The 17,358-nt window shown below is 49.9% G+C and overlaps 2 protein-coding genes across 11 annotated transcripts in view; both read left to right on the top strand.

The window, feature by feature from the left end:
- LOC119228447 (LIM domain only protein 7-like) overlaps positions 1 to 17,358 on the top strand; it is a 38,582-nt gene that overhangs the window by 7,176 nt on the left and 14,048 nt on the right. For all 10 annotated transcript variants that reach the window (XM_037487998.2, XM_037488004.2, XM_037488002.2 and 7 more), the window contains 5 exons: positions 4,313 to 4,419; positions 10,570 to 10,600; positions 11,505 to 11,618; positions 12,451 to 12,673; positions 13,271 to 13,520. In XM_037487998.2, coding sequence (XP_037343895.2) covers positions 4,313 to 4,419; positions 10,570 to 10,600; positions 11,505 to 11,618; positions 12,451 to 12,673; positions 13,271 to 13,520 — 725 coding nt within the window. The remainder of the gene's footprint in view (positions 1 to 4,312; positions 4,420 to 10,569; positions 10,601 to 11,504; positions 11,619 to 12,450; positions 12,674 to 13,270; positions 13,521 to 17,358) is intronic.
- Positions 14,046 to 16,876, top strand: LOC119228449 (LIM domain only protein 7-like). Its single transcript, XM_037488010.2, has 3 exons — positions 14,046 to 14,790; positions 15,034 to 15,180; positions 15,591 to 16,876. The coding sequence occupies exons 1-3, from the start codon at positions 14,657 to 14,659 to the stop codon at positions 16,381 to 16,383; spliced, it is 1,074 nt and encodes a 357-aa protein (XP_037343907.2). The 5' UTR covers positions 14,046 to 14,656; the 3' UTR covers positions 16,384 to 16,876.

The following is a 17,358-nucleotide window of genomic DNA, read 5'->3' as shown; positions in this document are numbered from 1 at the left end:
CGCTCATCCTACCTTCCCACTTCCCTCCGCTGCTGGTCTGCTGTGGTGCACAGAGCGAGAGAGAGAGAGGCCTTTGCCTCAGTGACTTGTCGCTCCTCATATCCGTCCGTGCTAACAAGTTAGGAGCGCATTTGGCCGCATTTGAGCGCACCCTAAATATGATGTCTGCCGCGCTCGAGGCTGCGTTCAATCAAAGTCATTTCAGACAGAACGGTCTTTGTGCCGCTGAGGATAATTAGGTTTTTGATTGAGTGACGGGAGGTCGGGGGAGGGCAGAGCGCGGCTCACGTAACAACCTGTTATTAAAGCAGGGCTTCCCGAGCCTTTTCACCTTTTTACACCCCACAGTGTCTGTAAATTGAGGCCTTTTGGGCCACAGTGGGACCAATGTTTTGGGAGTGTCTGGACGCGAGTGCTCGGGAAGTAGAGGGTTGAAAACCCTACCTTTTTTGAACCCATCCTTCACAAAGCTCTCTCTCTCTCTTGTGGGAGTAATTGAGTGCAGCTGTCTGGAGGAATTACAGAGAGCCCCAACCCCAACGCAGCCGCCCGGCCTCCGAACCACTCGCCGTGTTTGGCACGACGAGGACGAGTCTCCAGCAGAAGAAACTGAGAGCAAACATGGTCCTTGCAGTAACCCAACCGGGGGGGCACCATATCGGTGTTGGGACATTTACTGGCAGCCTGTTTCGGACGGTTTGTAGCACAACTGGCCTGGACAACTCCTGAGGTAACGAGACCCAATGTGTCTCCTCTCCTGATCATAAATTCTCCAGCGGACGTGAAGGCTCCCGGTTGCCGATTAGTTACTGCCGACCGCACGGGGGGGGAAAAGGGGAGAGCTCTCCAAAAAACAACCGTCGCTCACAGCTCTCACTGCGGTGGGAGAAAAGTATTCAGCGCTGCGGAGGTCGTCTCTCCTCCCGCTGCACGGGTCACTACTACTACTACGGGAAAATAGGTTAACAAAAAAACAAAGTGTGTTTCCTAATCAGGCACGTGCGCACACATTCTGGTGCTCAAACCCAAACAACGGGGCACCCATCACCAAAATGATCCATAATCAAATAAACAACACAGTAGGATATTTTCAAGCTATTTATTTTTGTTAACAAACTAACTCAAATTGAATCGATGAATAACAGGCAAAAAACGGTCTCAACTAACTCACACATTTGGGGGGAGTTGATGACAGAGAAAGTCAGTTTGATTCTTATATATTGATTAAAGGCAGAACTAATTGGGCTGCACTTTTCTCATCCAGGGCAAAAGAGCAGGGGTCTGTCTCCACGTGCCTGTTGATAATGCAAATGAGGCATTATGCAAACGTTTGGAGAAGGGGAGATATCCACAGACGCAAATAGACAAAGCAGTAAAACTCCCAAATGTGTGGTTTGGATGGGCTCTTTCCACTCGCCCATAGTGTCCTGGAATTTAGCTGTGTTCTCTGACATTGTGAAACCATGTAAGCATTGATTGTATATTTTATCAGAGGAGGAAAAACCCAGAGGAGGAAGACGAGCAGTGTGTCTGTAATGTCCATCCACAGAACAACTTGAATCGCCCGCCCAATGCAATGCTCTCTGCCAACACCCAAACAGTGTCCTGGCGTTCGGGTCAAAAGCTGTGGATTTAGATCTGCTGCATGATTATTCAGCGCTCAAGTGGACAACACGCTTCCAACGTAGGTGCCCAAAAAGCCCAGGGATGGAAAAGAGCGGGGCAAAAAGCCCGGAAAGCTCTGGTTTTGCAAAAACATTTAGCAACATTGGCTCCGGAGCCAGGACTATTCCTTGGCTTCACTTGTGTCCTCGGGAATGTTCCCCACGTCGGCCCACTTCTCCCGCCTGTGGCTGAGCGGCCAGCCACGCGTGGGCCCAGGTCACGGCACCCCGGTGCTGAAGCAGGAAGCGGACCGTTGTGCGGTCGAGACTGCCAGGCGAAGTGTGAGCGGGGGCCCGGATCTGGATCCCTGGGTTGAGTCCACGGGGGACGGAGTCTGGGAAGACTCCCTCGGCCTCTGCGCCGTAATTGGATGTTCCCGCGTACGCCAACTCCTCTGTGAGCAGAGGTAGCGGTGGGAGGGGGTAAACCGACAGTTCCAATGACCCCCAAGGGTGTTTTTACTCCTGTAAATGTCTGTGTAATCATGCGAGCAATGACAGGCATCCGGCCGTGTTTTAGTCCCTCTGTTTGTGTTGTATGGCTGCGTGTTATGTCTGGATCTGACAGCTGGAGGAAAAGGGAGAGGGGCTCTGCTTCATGAGAAGCAACATTTCCAGTATTCCATCTCCTCTGGGTTTATTGTCCCAGGAGTCGCCTGATGTTTTAACCATAGCTAGCAATTAAGGTGCTGCGAAAGGGGTCCGTTTGGGGTAGAGGTACCGAAGGCCCATCCTAGACCAGGAATGCAGTAGAAGAAACAGAGCGACCCCAACTGGACCGGAATAAGGATCCGAATCGGACACCTTGCAAGTCGATTCTTCTGACTCTCGGTGTGAAAGTGCTTAATATCGGGAGGTGGGGGGGGGGGGGGGGGTTCCTTGGGTCTGCATGAGAGGATTAGGAGGCTGCTGGATGGGTGCAGCATATTTAGCAGGATTATGTGCAGGCACAAGTCAGCATAACATTCCTTCTACATCATTATCTCTGCATGTTCTGCGGCTGGTCGCTTAAGTGTGTTGGTAATGCTCTTTGAGCTTACAGTCATACCTACAGGCCTTATTGACATTGGGTTATGGTGAGTGTTGGCTTCACGAGGGGGAGACCAGGGGCCTTCCATCATTGGTTTTATACCATTCTATACCATTGTTTCAGAACATTTTTACCTCCACCCAGATCATCAATCAATCTGGGCCAGTATATAAGTTATAAGTCATTAGCCTTCTGTTATTATTTCATCACGTGTCGGTGACAACAAATGACCGGTATGAAATACCAGCATCATGTCTGGATCACAGTTGCATAGATTGTCCACCAAAGAGCACTGACTAATTTCTTCAACTTTAAATATCAGTATGCGTTGGGCTTAAAGCATATTTAACATACGGAGTTCCTGCGCTTGAATGTTGAGGCGAGTTGAGGCGAGTAATGCTTTGCGGTCTGTGGCCGTACACGCTGTATAGACGCAGGTCCTAAATGAGGTGTCAGGGAAAAACGAGCATGTGAGTCGCAGGGTCACAAGGTGAGAATTGAAGGTCACACCCACTGTACGCAGTGATGTCATCAGCAGTTCCCCAACTCTCTTCTGCCCGATGTCATGTCTATTAGCAGTAGAAAGCAGAGCGATCTTCCGTTATAATGAATAACGGGTGACCCCGGTGCCTGTTGACAGATGGGGGGGGGGGGGGTTGGTCCATGGCCTGTAGGGGCCCACCGTGACCCCTAGGGCCCGGCAAAGTGCTGTTGAGGGACACGCAAAGCTGTCAGCGAGGGATTACTGCACGGAGAGGTCAACACTGTCCCTGCCATTTGCTAATAAGCATCTTTGCCATTTAAATTTAGAACCAGCTACCCCTTAATTATTCCAAACCCACGTTGGGGCCATGTGTCATTACATGAAACCCTCCTAAGGAGTTCTGTCCCAGAGGAAGTGCCGAACGAGACAAACGGGAGTAGCACTGAAAGATGAGTGCTTAAACGCATGTATATTTATAGACACAAACCAAATGTCTTTTTGTCGTGCACACAAATACAACTGTAGGCAGTATAAAATGATTGACACGTTGAGGACACGCCCATGTCCTCCCATCGGTTTTTGTCAACCGACCTCTTGTATCATAGCAACCAAATGTCTCCAAAATACTCCACCGCAGGTATTTTGGAGTGAAGGGCTTGACAGGAAGGGGAGGGGACGGTTTCAGGGTGTGAGGAGAAGGAGAGCGCAGCAGGCATTGTGCCTGGATGTGCGTGTGTGTGTGTGTTTGTGTGTGTCTTCTACACTGGCACAGCCGGTTGGGTGGGTCGTGCAGAGCTTTGATGTTGATGTCATCCTTTCTGGTTAGAGGCTGTCCCCATCCTGACCCATCCCACAGGTAGCTTCGCTGCTGTCCGTCACCTCCTGTCATGCCTCCTCCCTCCCTCCCTCCCTCCCTCCCTCCCTCCCCCAGTGTGTTTGTGTGTGTGCTGTGCACTGGGTCCCTTCTTATTTGCCACACACATGCTCCTCCCTCGTCCTGTCTCTGCTCACTGGCAATGTGAACTTTGGAAGCAGTGAGTTTTCGGCGGCTTTCGCGGCCAGAGAATTCTCGTGTGATTATTTTTCGCCTCCTGGAGGTGGACAACCCTCATCCACGTTCTGTTCCTTGTCCAGGACAACCTCAACGTCTTCCTCAAAGCCTGCCGGAAGCTCGGACTAAAGGAGGCGCAGCTCTTTCACCCCGGAGATCTCCAGGACTTATCCACGAGAGTCACAGTCAAGTAAGTCCTGAGCTGATGAGCCACCGGAGCCCCGTTCACGCCATTCACGCGGTTATCTTTCGTAATCTTTCGAGTTGTGTTGACACTTAAAGTATAAACGTGTAAGTCTGACATGTAAGGTAGTGCAGAGCACGTGTGCCCTCGTGGGAGGCGTGTTTTAAGCGGCACTTCAGTATTTTTTGATTTCTTGCGTTCTTGAGCACTCACCTAAACTATTCAATTTAATTCATTCTATTTTGTGTATCTCAAAATCCCGTAAAGCCAATTGGCCTCCCAGAGCTTCACAATCCACGCATGTGACAACTTCTGTCCTAGGACCCTCACAGCTACACAGTAAGCCCCCCCACCCCCCCAAAAAAAAAACATTCAATGGGTTAAAGGAAAAAATGTAAGAAATGTCAGGGAGAGCAACAGGACCGTGTATTCTATGATTGATGGCACTACACTAGAAGAAGGACCACGTGCCGTCCAGCGTGTCCGCTGTGATTTCCTCTTTGGTGCAGCTCTAGAGAATCGAAGATCCTGACACAATGATCCAGTCACGGCAGTATAGAAACACGGAGAAAGGTATCCTGTTCTGATGGAGTCAACAGAAACAAGCTCGGCCAGAGCGTGAGCGGGACAAAGAAAAACACAGCGACACTGTTTATACTTTTCCCTCTCAGGCAGCAGCTCTACTGGCGTTTGCGTGCCGGTTGGATATGCCGGCGGTATGTTGAACAACCTGTTCCGTCCTTGTTATTTCCCACAGGTGCGCCTTCGGAGGAAGGTGATACTGAGAGTGCAGTGCAGTCAGTGTGGAAGCACAAAGAGAAAAGGGCTTGTGACAGCCATACCTGCGTGTTGTTGAACATCACGTCGATAAGCGGGCTACTGCTGAGGCACATCACTCAAAGTAGAGCTAGCGTGTGTCTCTGAGCTGTTCCTCCGAGATGTCGCCACAATGTGGAAGACCATTGTTCCCATGATCCACACAGGGTCAGTCATTCTTCGGTGGTACAATGGTATGAAAACCACGGCAGTCATAAACAAAACACACACACACACACAAGGAGGTCGATGTACTGCGCACTGGAATATGAACTCTCAATAAACAAATCTGAATGCACTGTTCCCATCCAGACACACCTTCTGTAAGACATGCAGGGTCATAAATGCGGAGGCGATCTTTGGATCACCTGTGACACATTTCCCCTCTCACATTATCTTTCTCTTATGAAACAGGCAGTAAATGGCAATGTGGAACCAAATGGCGCCCAGATTCATGCAGTGAACGCTGTTTTGACTTTTTCTCACTGTGCTGCTGGAGCTGGGTGCACTCAGCTGTTTTGCAGCCATGTCTGCCTGCATGCTGTTTTTTTTGGGGGGGAGGGAGGGTCACTTTCTAATTTAAGGACCCAGGGGGTCACTTTGACAAGAGCTTTTAATAGTGTGTGTCCCCCCCCCCTCGTACATGTGGTTTGGATCTCGGTCACCTGGGGTTGTGCAAGTTAGAAAGTACCGGTTCTTCCTCAGAGGAATAAACACCTAAATGAGCGGTTTCTTGTACTTTGGTACTTTCGCAGCTTCCGATTCTGTTTTCTGATGAACCTGCAGCTGCCCCGACTCACAGTTCTTTCTTCAAGTCGATTTTCAGCCACTTCTTAAATGCAGCATTGTTGTATCAGGCTGAAATGTAGAAATATTGGTGGCACAGTGTTGTGGTGTCCCCCCCGTGCCCCCCCCCCCCACTCTGCGGCACTAGAGAGATGGCGCTCACAGAGTAACATGAGGAGTGGATCCCAAACATGGCCGCAGACGAGCACAAGCAATGGTTTTATTTCAGCGTGGCTTATCAGAGCCTGTAGGCAAATAAGGCTCATGCACGCACACACACACACACACACACACACACACACACACACACACACAGAGATCAGCTGTCTTTGCCACTTGTGTGTGTCCAACCTCCACTCCCTTAAACCCAGTCTGACAGGTGCCTCGCTCAGCTTCCCGGTTCTCTGTGTCATCAGCAGTAGACTGTTATCGTGTTGGTGCTGTAACTTTCCTTTCCCTCGTAAAGGCATCACTCATGCATTTGTTCCCCTTTACTCTTTTCTGATGTTTTGAACCTTTATACATTTGAATGTATGTAATTTTTTCTTACTTTTCTTTTGGTTGAATTTGAGTGTAGAAACAGTGTAAATCGTACCATATTAAATTATTTATCCATGAAAATTCACACATATTCTGACTTCTGAAATGGCGTTTCAAACGTTTTGGTATTCCAAAGCTCAAACAATGAATGGATTTATTGAGGAAATGAAAATAAATGACAGCCCTAATCTGCATAAAAAAGGCGCAATAAAACAAAATGAGGGATTTACAATCCCTGAACACTTGTTCTCTAACCTGAGATGGATCTGTTTTTCTCATCTGCGGTTCCTTCAGAACCTATTTGTACTTGGTACTGGAGATCTAGTTCTCAGTATCTTCCTTCATGCATAAAGCTTGAGTCAGATATGCATATGATATTGAAGCAAGGCGTGCTGAGGGCACAGTATAACTCACACCGGGCCATAAAAGATCGTTGGATCTCCTTGTAGACCTTTGAGCCTGGTGGTGGTTGTAGTTTTGGCCCTAACGCCATATGGAGCACACATTGCTCTATTGCCTCGTGTTGTGTAACCTGCTATCTGATAAAGACTTGGATTAATCATATGTGATCCACGGGCTGCTTTAGGCCACCTCTGTACATAGCAGCTGCCCAGGAAATGAGGCCTGGGGGCATTGGAGTGCTTCACATGAATCATGGTCGAAAAGTGCTCAATTTAACCTTCCTTTAAAGGCACTTAGCGGCCATTTGGAAATTTCAGATGGTAACTCGATGCTCGACCCTCTGAAGGTCTGAATGAGTGCTGCTTGTCGTAACGATGCTGAAGGATTTCTGCCCTGAAAGGTGGATGTTGCAGTGTTTATTTGTCATCACACTGTAAGTTCACACACTGTGCTGGTGTACTTGTTCTTGCTGAGCGATTCTCATGCTCATTCAGCTCAAAAGAGAGGTCAAATTTGACTTGAATTCAACAAGGCACCGGAAACACGACTCCAAATGAGTGAAATCGTCACGCAAAAACTTTAAGTTTTCCTTAAATCAGTTAACACAGGTTTAAAGCGCATTATGCTGATGTCTTTAAATGGGGCACTTTTTACTAAAGTACTACTGCGTGCTAGAGGGGAAGAGCTTATGAGTCCAGCTTTGGCTCCATGACCCACTGCTGCCAAAACAAGTCCCCCGCTGAGAGGGGTCCAAAGTTTCACTCGTTTGATTTTTAAGCAAATTATTGACACGGGTTGACTGTGGAAAAAAAGAACCCGCACCGGATCGGCAGGTACATCAAAGTAGTCCTTTTGTGGAATGTGGAATCAAACAATAGATGAAGAGGAGTGGCTGCGCGGCGTTCTTATATGATTCAGTTTACGCAACGGCCTCCCTGGCTGTGGATCAAATCAAATGTTTGATCGACCTGAAGGAATGTGCCGTTTCCCCCCCCAAAAAATCTACGCAGCCTGTTATCATGATTCACTCAATACTACAGCCCACATCGCGTGTGTGTGCTGTTGTTGCTGTGGCGACGTCTCTATGGCCTTCGGGTGCATTGTGCGCTGCGGCAGGAGTCGGGGTGTGGTTCTTTAGTATGTGGCACTGCCGTCACTTCTTGTGGCAGATTGTGTCCACACCACTGGACGCGGCCCGTGCCGCATCGGAGGAAAAAAAAAAAAAAAAAAAAAAAGCACAAGGGTCGTATGTGTGCTGCACAGAGGCTGCAGTGTCTCTCACGAGTCCAATGATGGGCCTTCCTCCTGTGGCTGACCCCCTCTGTTCCAACGCTCAGGGCGGGCCACTCGGGGAGAGAGCGGCTGGGTGTGTCTTTTAAATGATGAACGGTGAATGCTGCAGAGCAGGATACCTCCATCGCAGAGGTACGCTTCTCATCGCGCACGCACACCCACTCGTTTTGGGTTTGTTTGTCGTCTTGTCGGTGTGTGCAATGGACGGAGACCCATCCTGTGGTCTCGCGCCGCCAACGTTTCTCCTCTGTCGCGGCACACGGCGGGGGGGGGGGGGGGGGGGGGGGGGTGGGGGTTGATCGGCCTAGTGGGAACTATTTACTCTGGCTCCTGTGTGGGAGTCATTTGTCCAAACGTTTGAGAGTCGTGGCTCACATTTCAACGGTTGCGTGTGTTTCTTTTTTGTCTGGTTGGTTTGTCCTGGCAGAACACACTCCTCGGCTGCTTCCAGTCAAAGGGAATTGTGCCTTTTGGCACAACGGAGACACGCAATTCAATCTGCCTACAACGACAGAGAGCTAACGTACAGTACTGTAATATATAGTATTTGCCCAAACATTAAACATAGTACGACCACAAAGGCCTGCGTCTCAGAAGTATTTGGTAACTCATAAAAAGATCAGAAGATATGTGCCGTGTAAAAATAAAATCACACGACGGACGTCATGCAGTGTGTATATATATATGTATAGATTTATGTGTGTGCATATATACGTACCGATAGTGTCCTCTCTGCAGAATTTACGTGTTACTCGGATGACATTCTGTTGATGATTACCCTCGACCATACGAGCTCTCAGATGATTTCAGTAGTCCCGAAGCTCCTTTGGAAGCCTGAAAATAGCCATTTAGGTGTGTGTGTGATAGCTGTGTGTGTGTATATATATATATATATATATATATACACACAGCTATCCCTATCAGCAATAAATAAGCATTACGAGAAGCACTGGGCTGGTAGTTTTGGTATTTTTGGGGGTCTGGCTGACCCTGCTATAATCTTAGGCGTTGTGACGGTGTTCCAAGCCACACAAGAGAGGGCATTTTTTCTTTCCCTCCCACCTCTTTTATTGGGCCTATAAATTTGCTGTAAATTGGTAACCGTCCATTTCAGTCTCCGCCGCTGGCAAATTAGCATTAGCGCTGCTGAGCATGACGCATACTGGTGAGAAAGTTCCGCTTCCCAGTGGATTTGTGTTTACCAGTCTGTTGTATTTTACCAATGTGCAATCCGTCGAGTAACTGGAGCTGTCAGGTAAAGTTTGTGGTTAAAAAGTGAAAGTGTTTATAAGTGTAAATATAAAGCAACAGGAAATGGTTATGCTTAAGTTATACGTCAAAGTTGTGAAGTCGGCTGCGTTAGACAATCTAATGTCTCCGTAAACTAGTTTGATTGGCGGCCCTGATTGAAATGATGTGTTCCAACTACTCGTCCTCGGTGTGTGTGTGTGCTTCCTCCACCTGAATTTGAGTCCTATACGAAGCCGGCGCTTGATTGACGTGGCTCAGGTGTCGACGCCACACATGCAACGCACTTGGAGCAGTGGCGTTGCTCGCATTGCATGCTGGGAAAGGGACTCTGAGCAAATGCAATCCAAGTGCTCCTGGGAAGAGAGTCCTGTGTGGCTATTGTGTTACCGCGGCGTAGCTGGAATGTGCGGCGTGCGGAGCTGCTGAGGGGGATCTATATCTTCCCCTGTCGCCGCTAAGGCCACCGCGGACGCCGTTGCTGTTTACTGACCCTCTAAATACACACCAGAGTCCCCTTAGGCAACAGGTACACAATGTACATGAGACACAAAAAAAAGGAATTTATCAGGCGTGCAGGTTGACACTGAGTGTAGTTTGGTTTCACTTGAAGCGCTCAGCGTGATTTGCTGACTTGTCGGGTCAACTGTGTTAAACCCCAGAAATACGACGGAAATTGTGTTTGAGCTGGGCAGCAACAGGCAACAGTGGAGCTATTCAGGGGGGAAATCCTCAGTTATTAGATAGATCGTTTGAAATCACAAACAAAATCATTCCTCATGGCCCTCGGCTTTAACTAGCTGCTTTTACAGGCGCTTGATTGTGTGATTAGTGTAAAAATAGACGCACACATAAAACACTTTATGGATTGCAATTATTTTTTCCAGAAATGTGTGTTTGTTTCTCTGCCCGCGTGTTGTTGTGTGCGAGGTGAGTGAAGGGCTGGCAGTCGGTCTGGATTGTGCTCTCACTTTCCAGCCCTTTCAGCGCCCAACAAGCATGCCCTCTGTCCTTTTATTGTCACTTGCTCTCACACACACACACGTCTGTTGTGTGCCCTTTCTCTCGCAGGCATCAAGAGACCGACAGGAGGCTGAAAAATGTGAGTGGAAAAATATACGCTTTTTTTAAAAGGAAAAATCAGACGTTCAGTTTTCATTGATAAAAATAGAATCCCTCATAGGGGTGTCAGTGAGTACTACCTACATGTGTGTGTGAAAAGCCTGTTGTGTCCCCCCAAAGAGCTGTGCAATATCAAAATATCCATCAAGACTTTAAGTACAAGAAATGAAAATAAAAAGGATTAGAAAGGGATGAGTTTACTTGACCTCTGTAGCGCCTCATCTATATTTGGGACAAGCAGCTGGAGGAACCGGGTTGAGAAGAAATACAAATAAAAAAAATAAATGATATACAGACAGACACTAAACTCAATTTGAGATATTCTTCTTCTTACGGATTCATTTTGTGGATGGAATTATTTTAGGGGCTCCTAAAGGTGCACATTGCACGTCTTCTTAAGATGACAATCCAACGTGGGGTTTATGTCATATTTAAATGCTTTCATTCTACATTGTTCTTGAAAATGAACAAGATATTGCGACTGAAACAAGTTTTCATCCAATAAATTGAAAAGTAACCTGGAAGGTATTAAAGCCCCACTAAGTGCATAGTATTTATCATCACAGCGCCACCGTGTTTGATCCAACCGTATGGTGTAAACGGGGAACAGCAAAACGTTGCAAAGTAGCGGTGACCGTGTGCTGTACGTTTGTTTACCTGCCGGAGCCCAACACACAGACAGCAACAGAGTATTCTGGATGGGCCTGAAAGCAAGAGCAGCGATATCACTGCTGATCCTGGTGGCAGCCGACTAACACAACAATCACCTGCACGGAGCATTCTCGCTCTGGGGCAAAGGTGGAGCTTTGAGTCGGAGACGGTAGTTCTTCCGCCTTTTATTCCACGTGTGTGCTGTGTATAAGAACCTGTTTTCATCTTTCCAGGTGCTGATCACCATTTACTGGCTTGGCAGAAGATCTCAGTGTGACGGTTTCTATGACGGGTCCTACCTGAATTTGAAGGCGTTTGAAGGCTTACTGGGCACTGCACTATACAAGGTAAGGCAGTGGATAAACCACATCTATAATGGCGGAGATCCTCTTTTACAGTCACTGCCCAGTATATTGCCCAGTATATTTCTGGATCCTCTCCCCAGTATGTACACTATGTGTGTAAGAATGTCTGTGAAAGGCAGAGGGACCTTGGATTTCGGGCCTCTAAAACGCAATCACATCACGGCATAGATGACCCCATCCCTTGACTCTGCTATTTCAAATCTTGTTTACAGCACGGTCGCACAGTCGGCTCCTATTTGCCGGTGAAAATAGCTTCTCTTTGAAGGAGCCTGTTTTTCTGACCCCCTGCTCATTTAGTTGTTGAATTTGGCACTTTGCTCTCATAAGGATTTAAAGGAGCTGGTGAGCAAGTCCCCTATGATCTAAACTGACTGCAGGGGTTTTCGGTAATAGCAGTCGGTTACCTCGCCGTCCTGTATGTTTAGCTATGATAATCCGTTTGAGTGGCGCAGGGTTGGGCAGGGTTTAGTTTGTGGACTTGTGTTGTCTGCTAGGATTTGATGGATTACAGATCTGAAAAAACATCTTCATGTTTTGGCTTGTTCTTAGCTCCGCTGGTTAAAGTGGCTTTGGGGTTGCTTATGTGTTGCCATCAAAAAGGTCCTCGGGCAGTAAATAGCCATCAAAGGCAGGACCCTGACAGAGATGTCAGTGAATGCATCGTCTCTTATGGACTGTACAGGAGCATGTCCAGTCACGAGAGGCCAGTGCAGACTCTCTACCTGCTAGACCTCTAACGCCCCACACACACTGCTGAGCAAAATATTCCTTGGCAGCCTGTCTGACTGTGTCTGTGTCTGTGTGTGAATAAAAGGCTCTGCAGGAATCGTCCGGTCCAAAAAGCGGCAGCGTCAGAGACAGCGGTTTTGGAGACAGCTGGTGCGCAGAGCGAGAGGAGCCCTACCAGCTGAGAGAGGGAGGAGAGGGAGGAGGGGGAGGAGGACACCGGAGAGACGACTCCCGGGACAGCTTGGACTCTTTGGGCTCCCGATCCCAGAGCATCTCCTCTGACATCACTGTCAAAGGCAGCAGCGAGGGTAAGACAACTCATGTCTTTTGCATCTCTATGCAAACGTAATCCAAATCTTTTGCTCTTCACCGCTTTCTTTTTCCATCTAAAGTTGACTTTGAGGAATTCAACAGATCACAACATGTTGGTTTGTGTTAGCCCCCTCACATCCTAGCTGCAGATTGTCATTTAAGTGTTCAGACCTTCTCAAATTTCATCTTGGTTCTGTCCAGAACTTCACATATTTGTGAAGTGGAAAGCTATGCAGCATCGGAGCCAGAAAGTTGCCTCCCATCAGTGAAAACAAACACCTATTGCCCTCTAGTGGTGTGAACGTGGAGGTTTTCAGTGAAAAAGTACCCAAAGAAGGACATCTGCAGTCTTGTTTCATGACAAAAAGTAAGGTTGAAGTAGTGGTCAGTGCCCCCCCCCCCCCCCCCCGCCCCCCATGCTGTAGGACCGGGAAGTGAGACATTCCACTACGGCTTGTAAATGAGTAGCCCCCCCTCTCCCCACCCTGCACCGCTCTGTTACTCCTCCAGAGTCACGCCAGAATCCACACCATGCTCACACCTCATTCCTCCTTTTTTCGCTCCTGACATTATCCCCCCCCTCGTCTCCTCAGGTTGTTTCAGCGACGCCGAGGCCGACTCCTTCTTCAGCATGGCCGACAACAAGAGCGGCCTCAGTTACCGCCGGTCGGTAACCCTCACGCCAAAGGCCAGCGCCCAGTTTAACCAGTTCCTGCCCACCAAAGACAAAGCCTCTGCCTACGTGCCCGCTCCGCTGAGGAAGAAGCGGGCGGAGCGCAACGAGGACAACCGCCGCAGCTGGGCCAACCCCACCTACACAGAGGAGGGCGCCACACTCACCAGGTACCGTGACCCCCCCAGCAGTGAGCTCTTTGTTTCATTTGGTTCTTCAAAGCAAAAGATACACGAGGTGTTCGCACACAAAGGTCTTCTCCCCCCCCCCCCCCCCCTGGAGTTGACCCCTGTCACTTCTGCCGTCATGTCGCTGGTCGTGGTGTTGTTGTGCTGAATGGTCACCGTTTGGTTGTGTACCGTCGTTGTCTTTCATCTTCCCGTGGACCGCCGGGCCTCAGCCAAACGGGGCTTTTCTCCGAGGGCGCCCGCCAGGAGCCTCCGAGCGCGCCTCCCCCGCCTCCCCCGCAGTGGGCCGACGAGGACGAGAGCGCCAGCGACTCGGACGCCGAGCGGCCGGACCCCGACCTCGTCCTGGACGACCTCGCCAGCAGACGCTTTCACAGCCCGGCCCCGGCCGCTCCCGTCAACTTCGCCGTGCCAGTCAGTCCCAAGGCCGGCGGGGGCCCCGAGCCCACGGCCACTCTGTCCCCCAGCGTTGCCCCGCGACCGAATGTGACCGGCCTCAGGTCAGAGAGCGCGAAGCGACCGTGTGACTTTGGTGTGCCTGCCCGATGAGCACCAACTAGCGCGCTTCTCTTACCCTCAGTTTGCATGGTTGACAGTAACCATGAGCAACGCCCCTTGGTTGCAGTGCGATGCGTCTAACAGAGCTCTGTACTCGCTTTGAAAGCTCTTTCTGTTTGACTTGTTTTGAGATTTTTTGCTGCAGCACGCCTTTTGTTTGCGCCTCTTGAATTTGATGAGCTTAGAGGAGTGATTTGGATGACATTGCCTTCTCAAATCAACGTTTTGCCTCTTTTACAGCTTGTTGTTTTTGAGCTTGCGTCTGGTTGGCTTGTCTCGTCTCGTTTGCGGTTGTTTTGCAACTCTTTGCGTGACTGGCGTGCTGTGCTGCTGCCGAAGTTGGTCTCTTTGACACGTGTGATTGGCTGTCTCTCTCGAGCAGCAGCGGCCGTGTCCACAGTGGGGGAGCGCGGCCCCCCCGGCAGGGCTACGTAAGGGTGGACCACCGCCGCCCCGTGTCCACCGGCAGCCTGTTCGCGGAGCTTTACGACGACTCCGAGGACGAGGACGACGAGGTGGGCTACGCCGACCCCGTCCACGATGACCTCTACTCCCGCAAGATGGGCGCCAAACCCAAGGTGTCTTATGACAAGTTCTTGCCAAAGTTCTGGACGCCCGAAGAGGACGTTCACATTCAGAAGATCAAACTGGGCTCTCAGACGAGACCCTGGTACAAGAAGATGCAAGGCTTCAGGTGTGTGAGGCCATTGCAATCCAGCATGGAATTCTTTCATATATAAATACATACTTGCATTACCTCATATTTTACACAGTACCAATATGGATAAAATGTCTTATTCTTGCACAATCTTTTCTTTCACTGCATTTTCGGTACAGATTCCTCCAACTTACTTTTACTTTCTGCTCTCCCCCCTTCCCTTTGACTCTCTCTCTCTCTCTGCTCCTATCCTCTGCACCCCGCCTCCCTCGGCTGTAGCTATAAGAAGTCGGGCTCTTCGTCGGACGATTCCGACTGCGACATCAGCCCTTGGCTCTCCTCTGCCCGCCCTCCCTCTGGCCCCCCCCACTCTCACCCCCACACGCACGAGGCCTCGGCTCGCGCCACCCTAGTTGTGGGGAAAAGGTCCATACAGCTGCATGGATGTGACAATGACGGGATGTTCTAGAGCATCCACATTACAAAAGAGCAATATGAGGAGCTGCTTTCTAATATACTAATAATAATACATAGTGACAAGCTACTGGAAGTGTCCTTAACACGCTTTATAGAGCAGTTTTCTTGCACTGACCTTTGCAGAGAATAGGCTGGCACTCAGACTTCTGATATTGTTATTACAATCTATTCGAGGGATAGCAGCTTCTGTCGCAGTTTTATTTAGAGTGATCCTGATTTGATCAACATATGTTTGAATCAAATATCACAATATGGCAGCGGGTATGTTTCTCTTCCTCCTTTTCCTGCTCTTGATGCAGTTCACATGCATGCACTCATCACCTCTCTGTCCTTCTGTCTTCTTCTGCCCACCCCTGCAGTCCTCACACGCAAGCACACACTCTCCCACAGCTCCCCAAGACACAACACCCCTTGTTACAGCCCCCCCCTCTGGTGTTTGCCCCAGTGGACCCCGCTTCGGGTCCCAGGCTGGTCAAATGTGAGCGTTGGGCCCTCTTGGGGCGCCAAGACCCCCGGGAGCCCCCGGACCCCTTTGATTATGAGAGCCTTTCCCCTGACCTGGAGAACGACGACATGTTCGCCAGGCGCACCCTGGCCTTCCAGTCCAACACGGACATGGCCATGACCAAGACCCAGCTCTCAGCGCACCGCCGGGCCTACTCGTCCGAGCCGCAGCTCAACATCGTCACGCAGCGCCACGCCGGCGACGAGGACCAGTACCCCGACATCGAGCGGGACGACGTGGTCTACCGCAAGGAGAAAGCCCGGCAGGCCGCGCAGCAGCGGCCGCTCTCAGGGGCCCCGGACCACTACGCCCCCATGGCCGTCCCCGAGCCGTGGGCTCTGCCTCCCGATCTCAAGGCCAGACTCCTGTGCCCCCCGTGTCCCCTGACTCGAGAGGAAGCAGCACACGGACAGGACGGGGCCGGGAAGGAGCCACGTCCCAAGACGGATGACATGCTCGTCCGGAAACTCTGTTCCGATCAGAGCCAGAGCTCAAAGAGAGACGCGCGGGCCAACCGGATGGCGCCCTCAGTGCCGTCGCCCTGCAGCGAGGGCGACCTGCAGAGATGGCAGGAGATTAGGGAAGCCGGCCGGCTGAGATACAAGAAGAGGCTCATGGTGGAGAGGCTGGCTGCTCTGAAGTTGTAAAGACGTGTTCCTCCTGACTTTGTGGACCGTCCATGTGTCCGATCAGATACCTGTTGTTCCAACTTGTAAGGGACTGGTCTGAGGGCCATCTTCTTTATGAAAACAAATAGCCGCCTTCATTATTCACTTGGTCGGTCACAACTGCAACAGAGGCCTCCGCGACAGCTACGTCTTCTTGTTTATTCTATTGTTTGTTGTTACCAGAAGGTGTTTTCCCTGTCAACAAGAGACAAACTACGGGTTTCCAGCACAAAGGGGGTGTGGTTCATTTTACCGTAGCAACACGTGCCACGTGCATGCCGAGCGCATGGAAACCTGCCGCTACTGTGTTTATGAAGAGTGACTTTGAACAAAGCAACAATGCAGCGCTGTTTCAACAGAGTTCTGCATTTAGTCATTGGTTTTGTTTTTCTATCAGACCGCGTTTGCCTGTGAATAGAAAATATATATATAAGAGCTTAATAAAGAAAATAAAGACTTCATGATCTCGTGATGGAATGTGGCCCGTTTGTTGAACTCACCTGACACCTACAGCAACACGGACCTGTCCAGGGTTCAGTGGTGTTTTCCTTGGGAGAGGGAACTTCACACCGACATGCAAAGCGCCAGACGCACAGGTGTGAGTGTAGAAAAGTTGAAGCCTATTAGTAATACATGAACACAACGTACTGAACACAATCTCTAAGAATGCAGTCGCGTCTGTTGCGGAGACTTGAAAGCCCTGTCGAAATTTCCCACGGCTCCAAAAGAAGATACGAATCGCGGACTCCATGGTAACCTGCACCGCAGGGTGTGCACATCAACAGACACACACACACACACACACACACACGCATGACATATTGTGCTACCACCGACATGGTGGAGTCTTCTGAAAGACGGCATCCTTCACGGGGACGTGCATGCAAACACCTTACATGGACAGTTAAGCCTATAGTTGGAAAACGATTCAGGCTGTAGTGCTGCTACGACTGG

The sequence above is a fragment of the Pungitius pungitius genome, chromosome 10 (genome assembly GCF_949316345.1).
Source record: "Pungitius pungitius chromosome 10, fPunPun2.1, whole genome shotgun sequence".
NCBI lineage: Eukaryota > Metazoa > Chordata > Actinopteri > Perciformes > Gasterosteidae > Pungitius > Pungitius pungitius.
The sequence above is the reverse complement of the archived record's forward strand: the minus strand, read 5'-3'. Positions and strand labels throughout refer to the sequence as shown.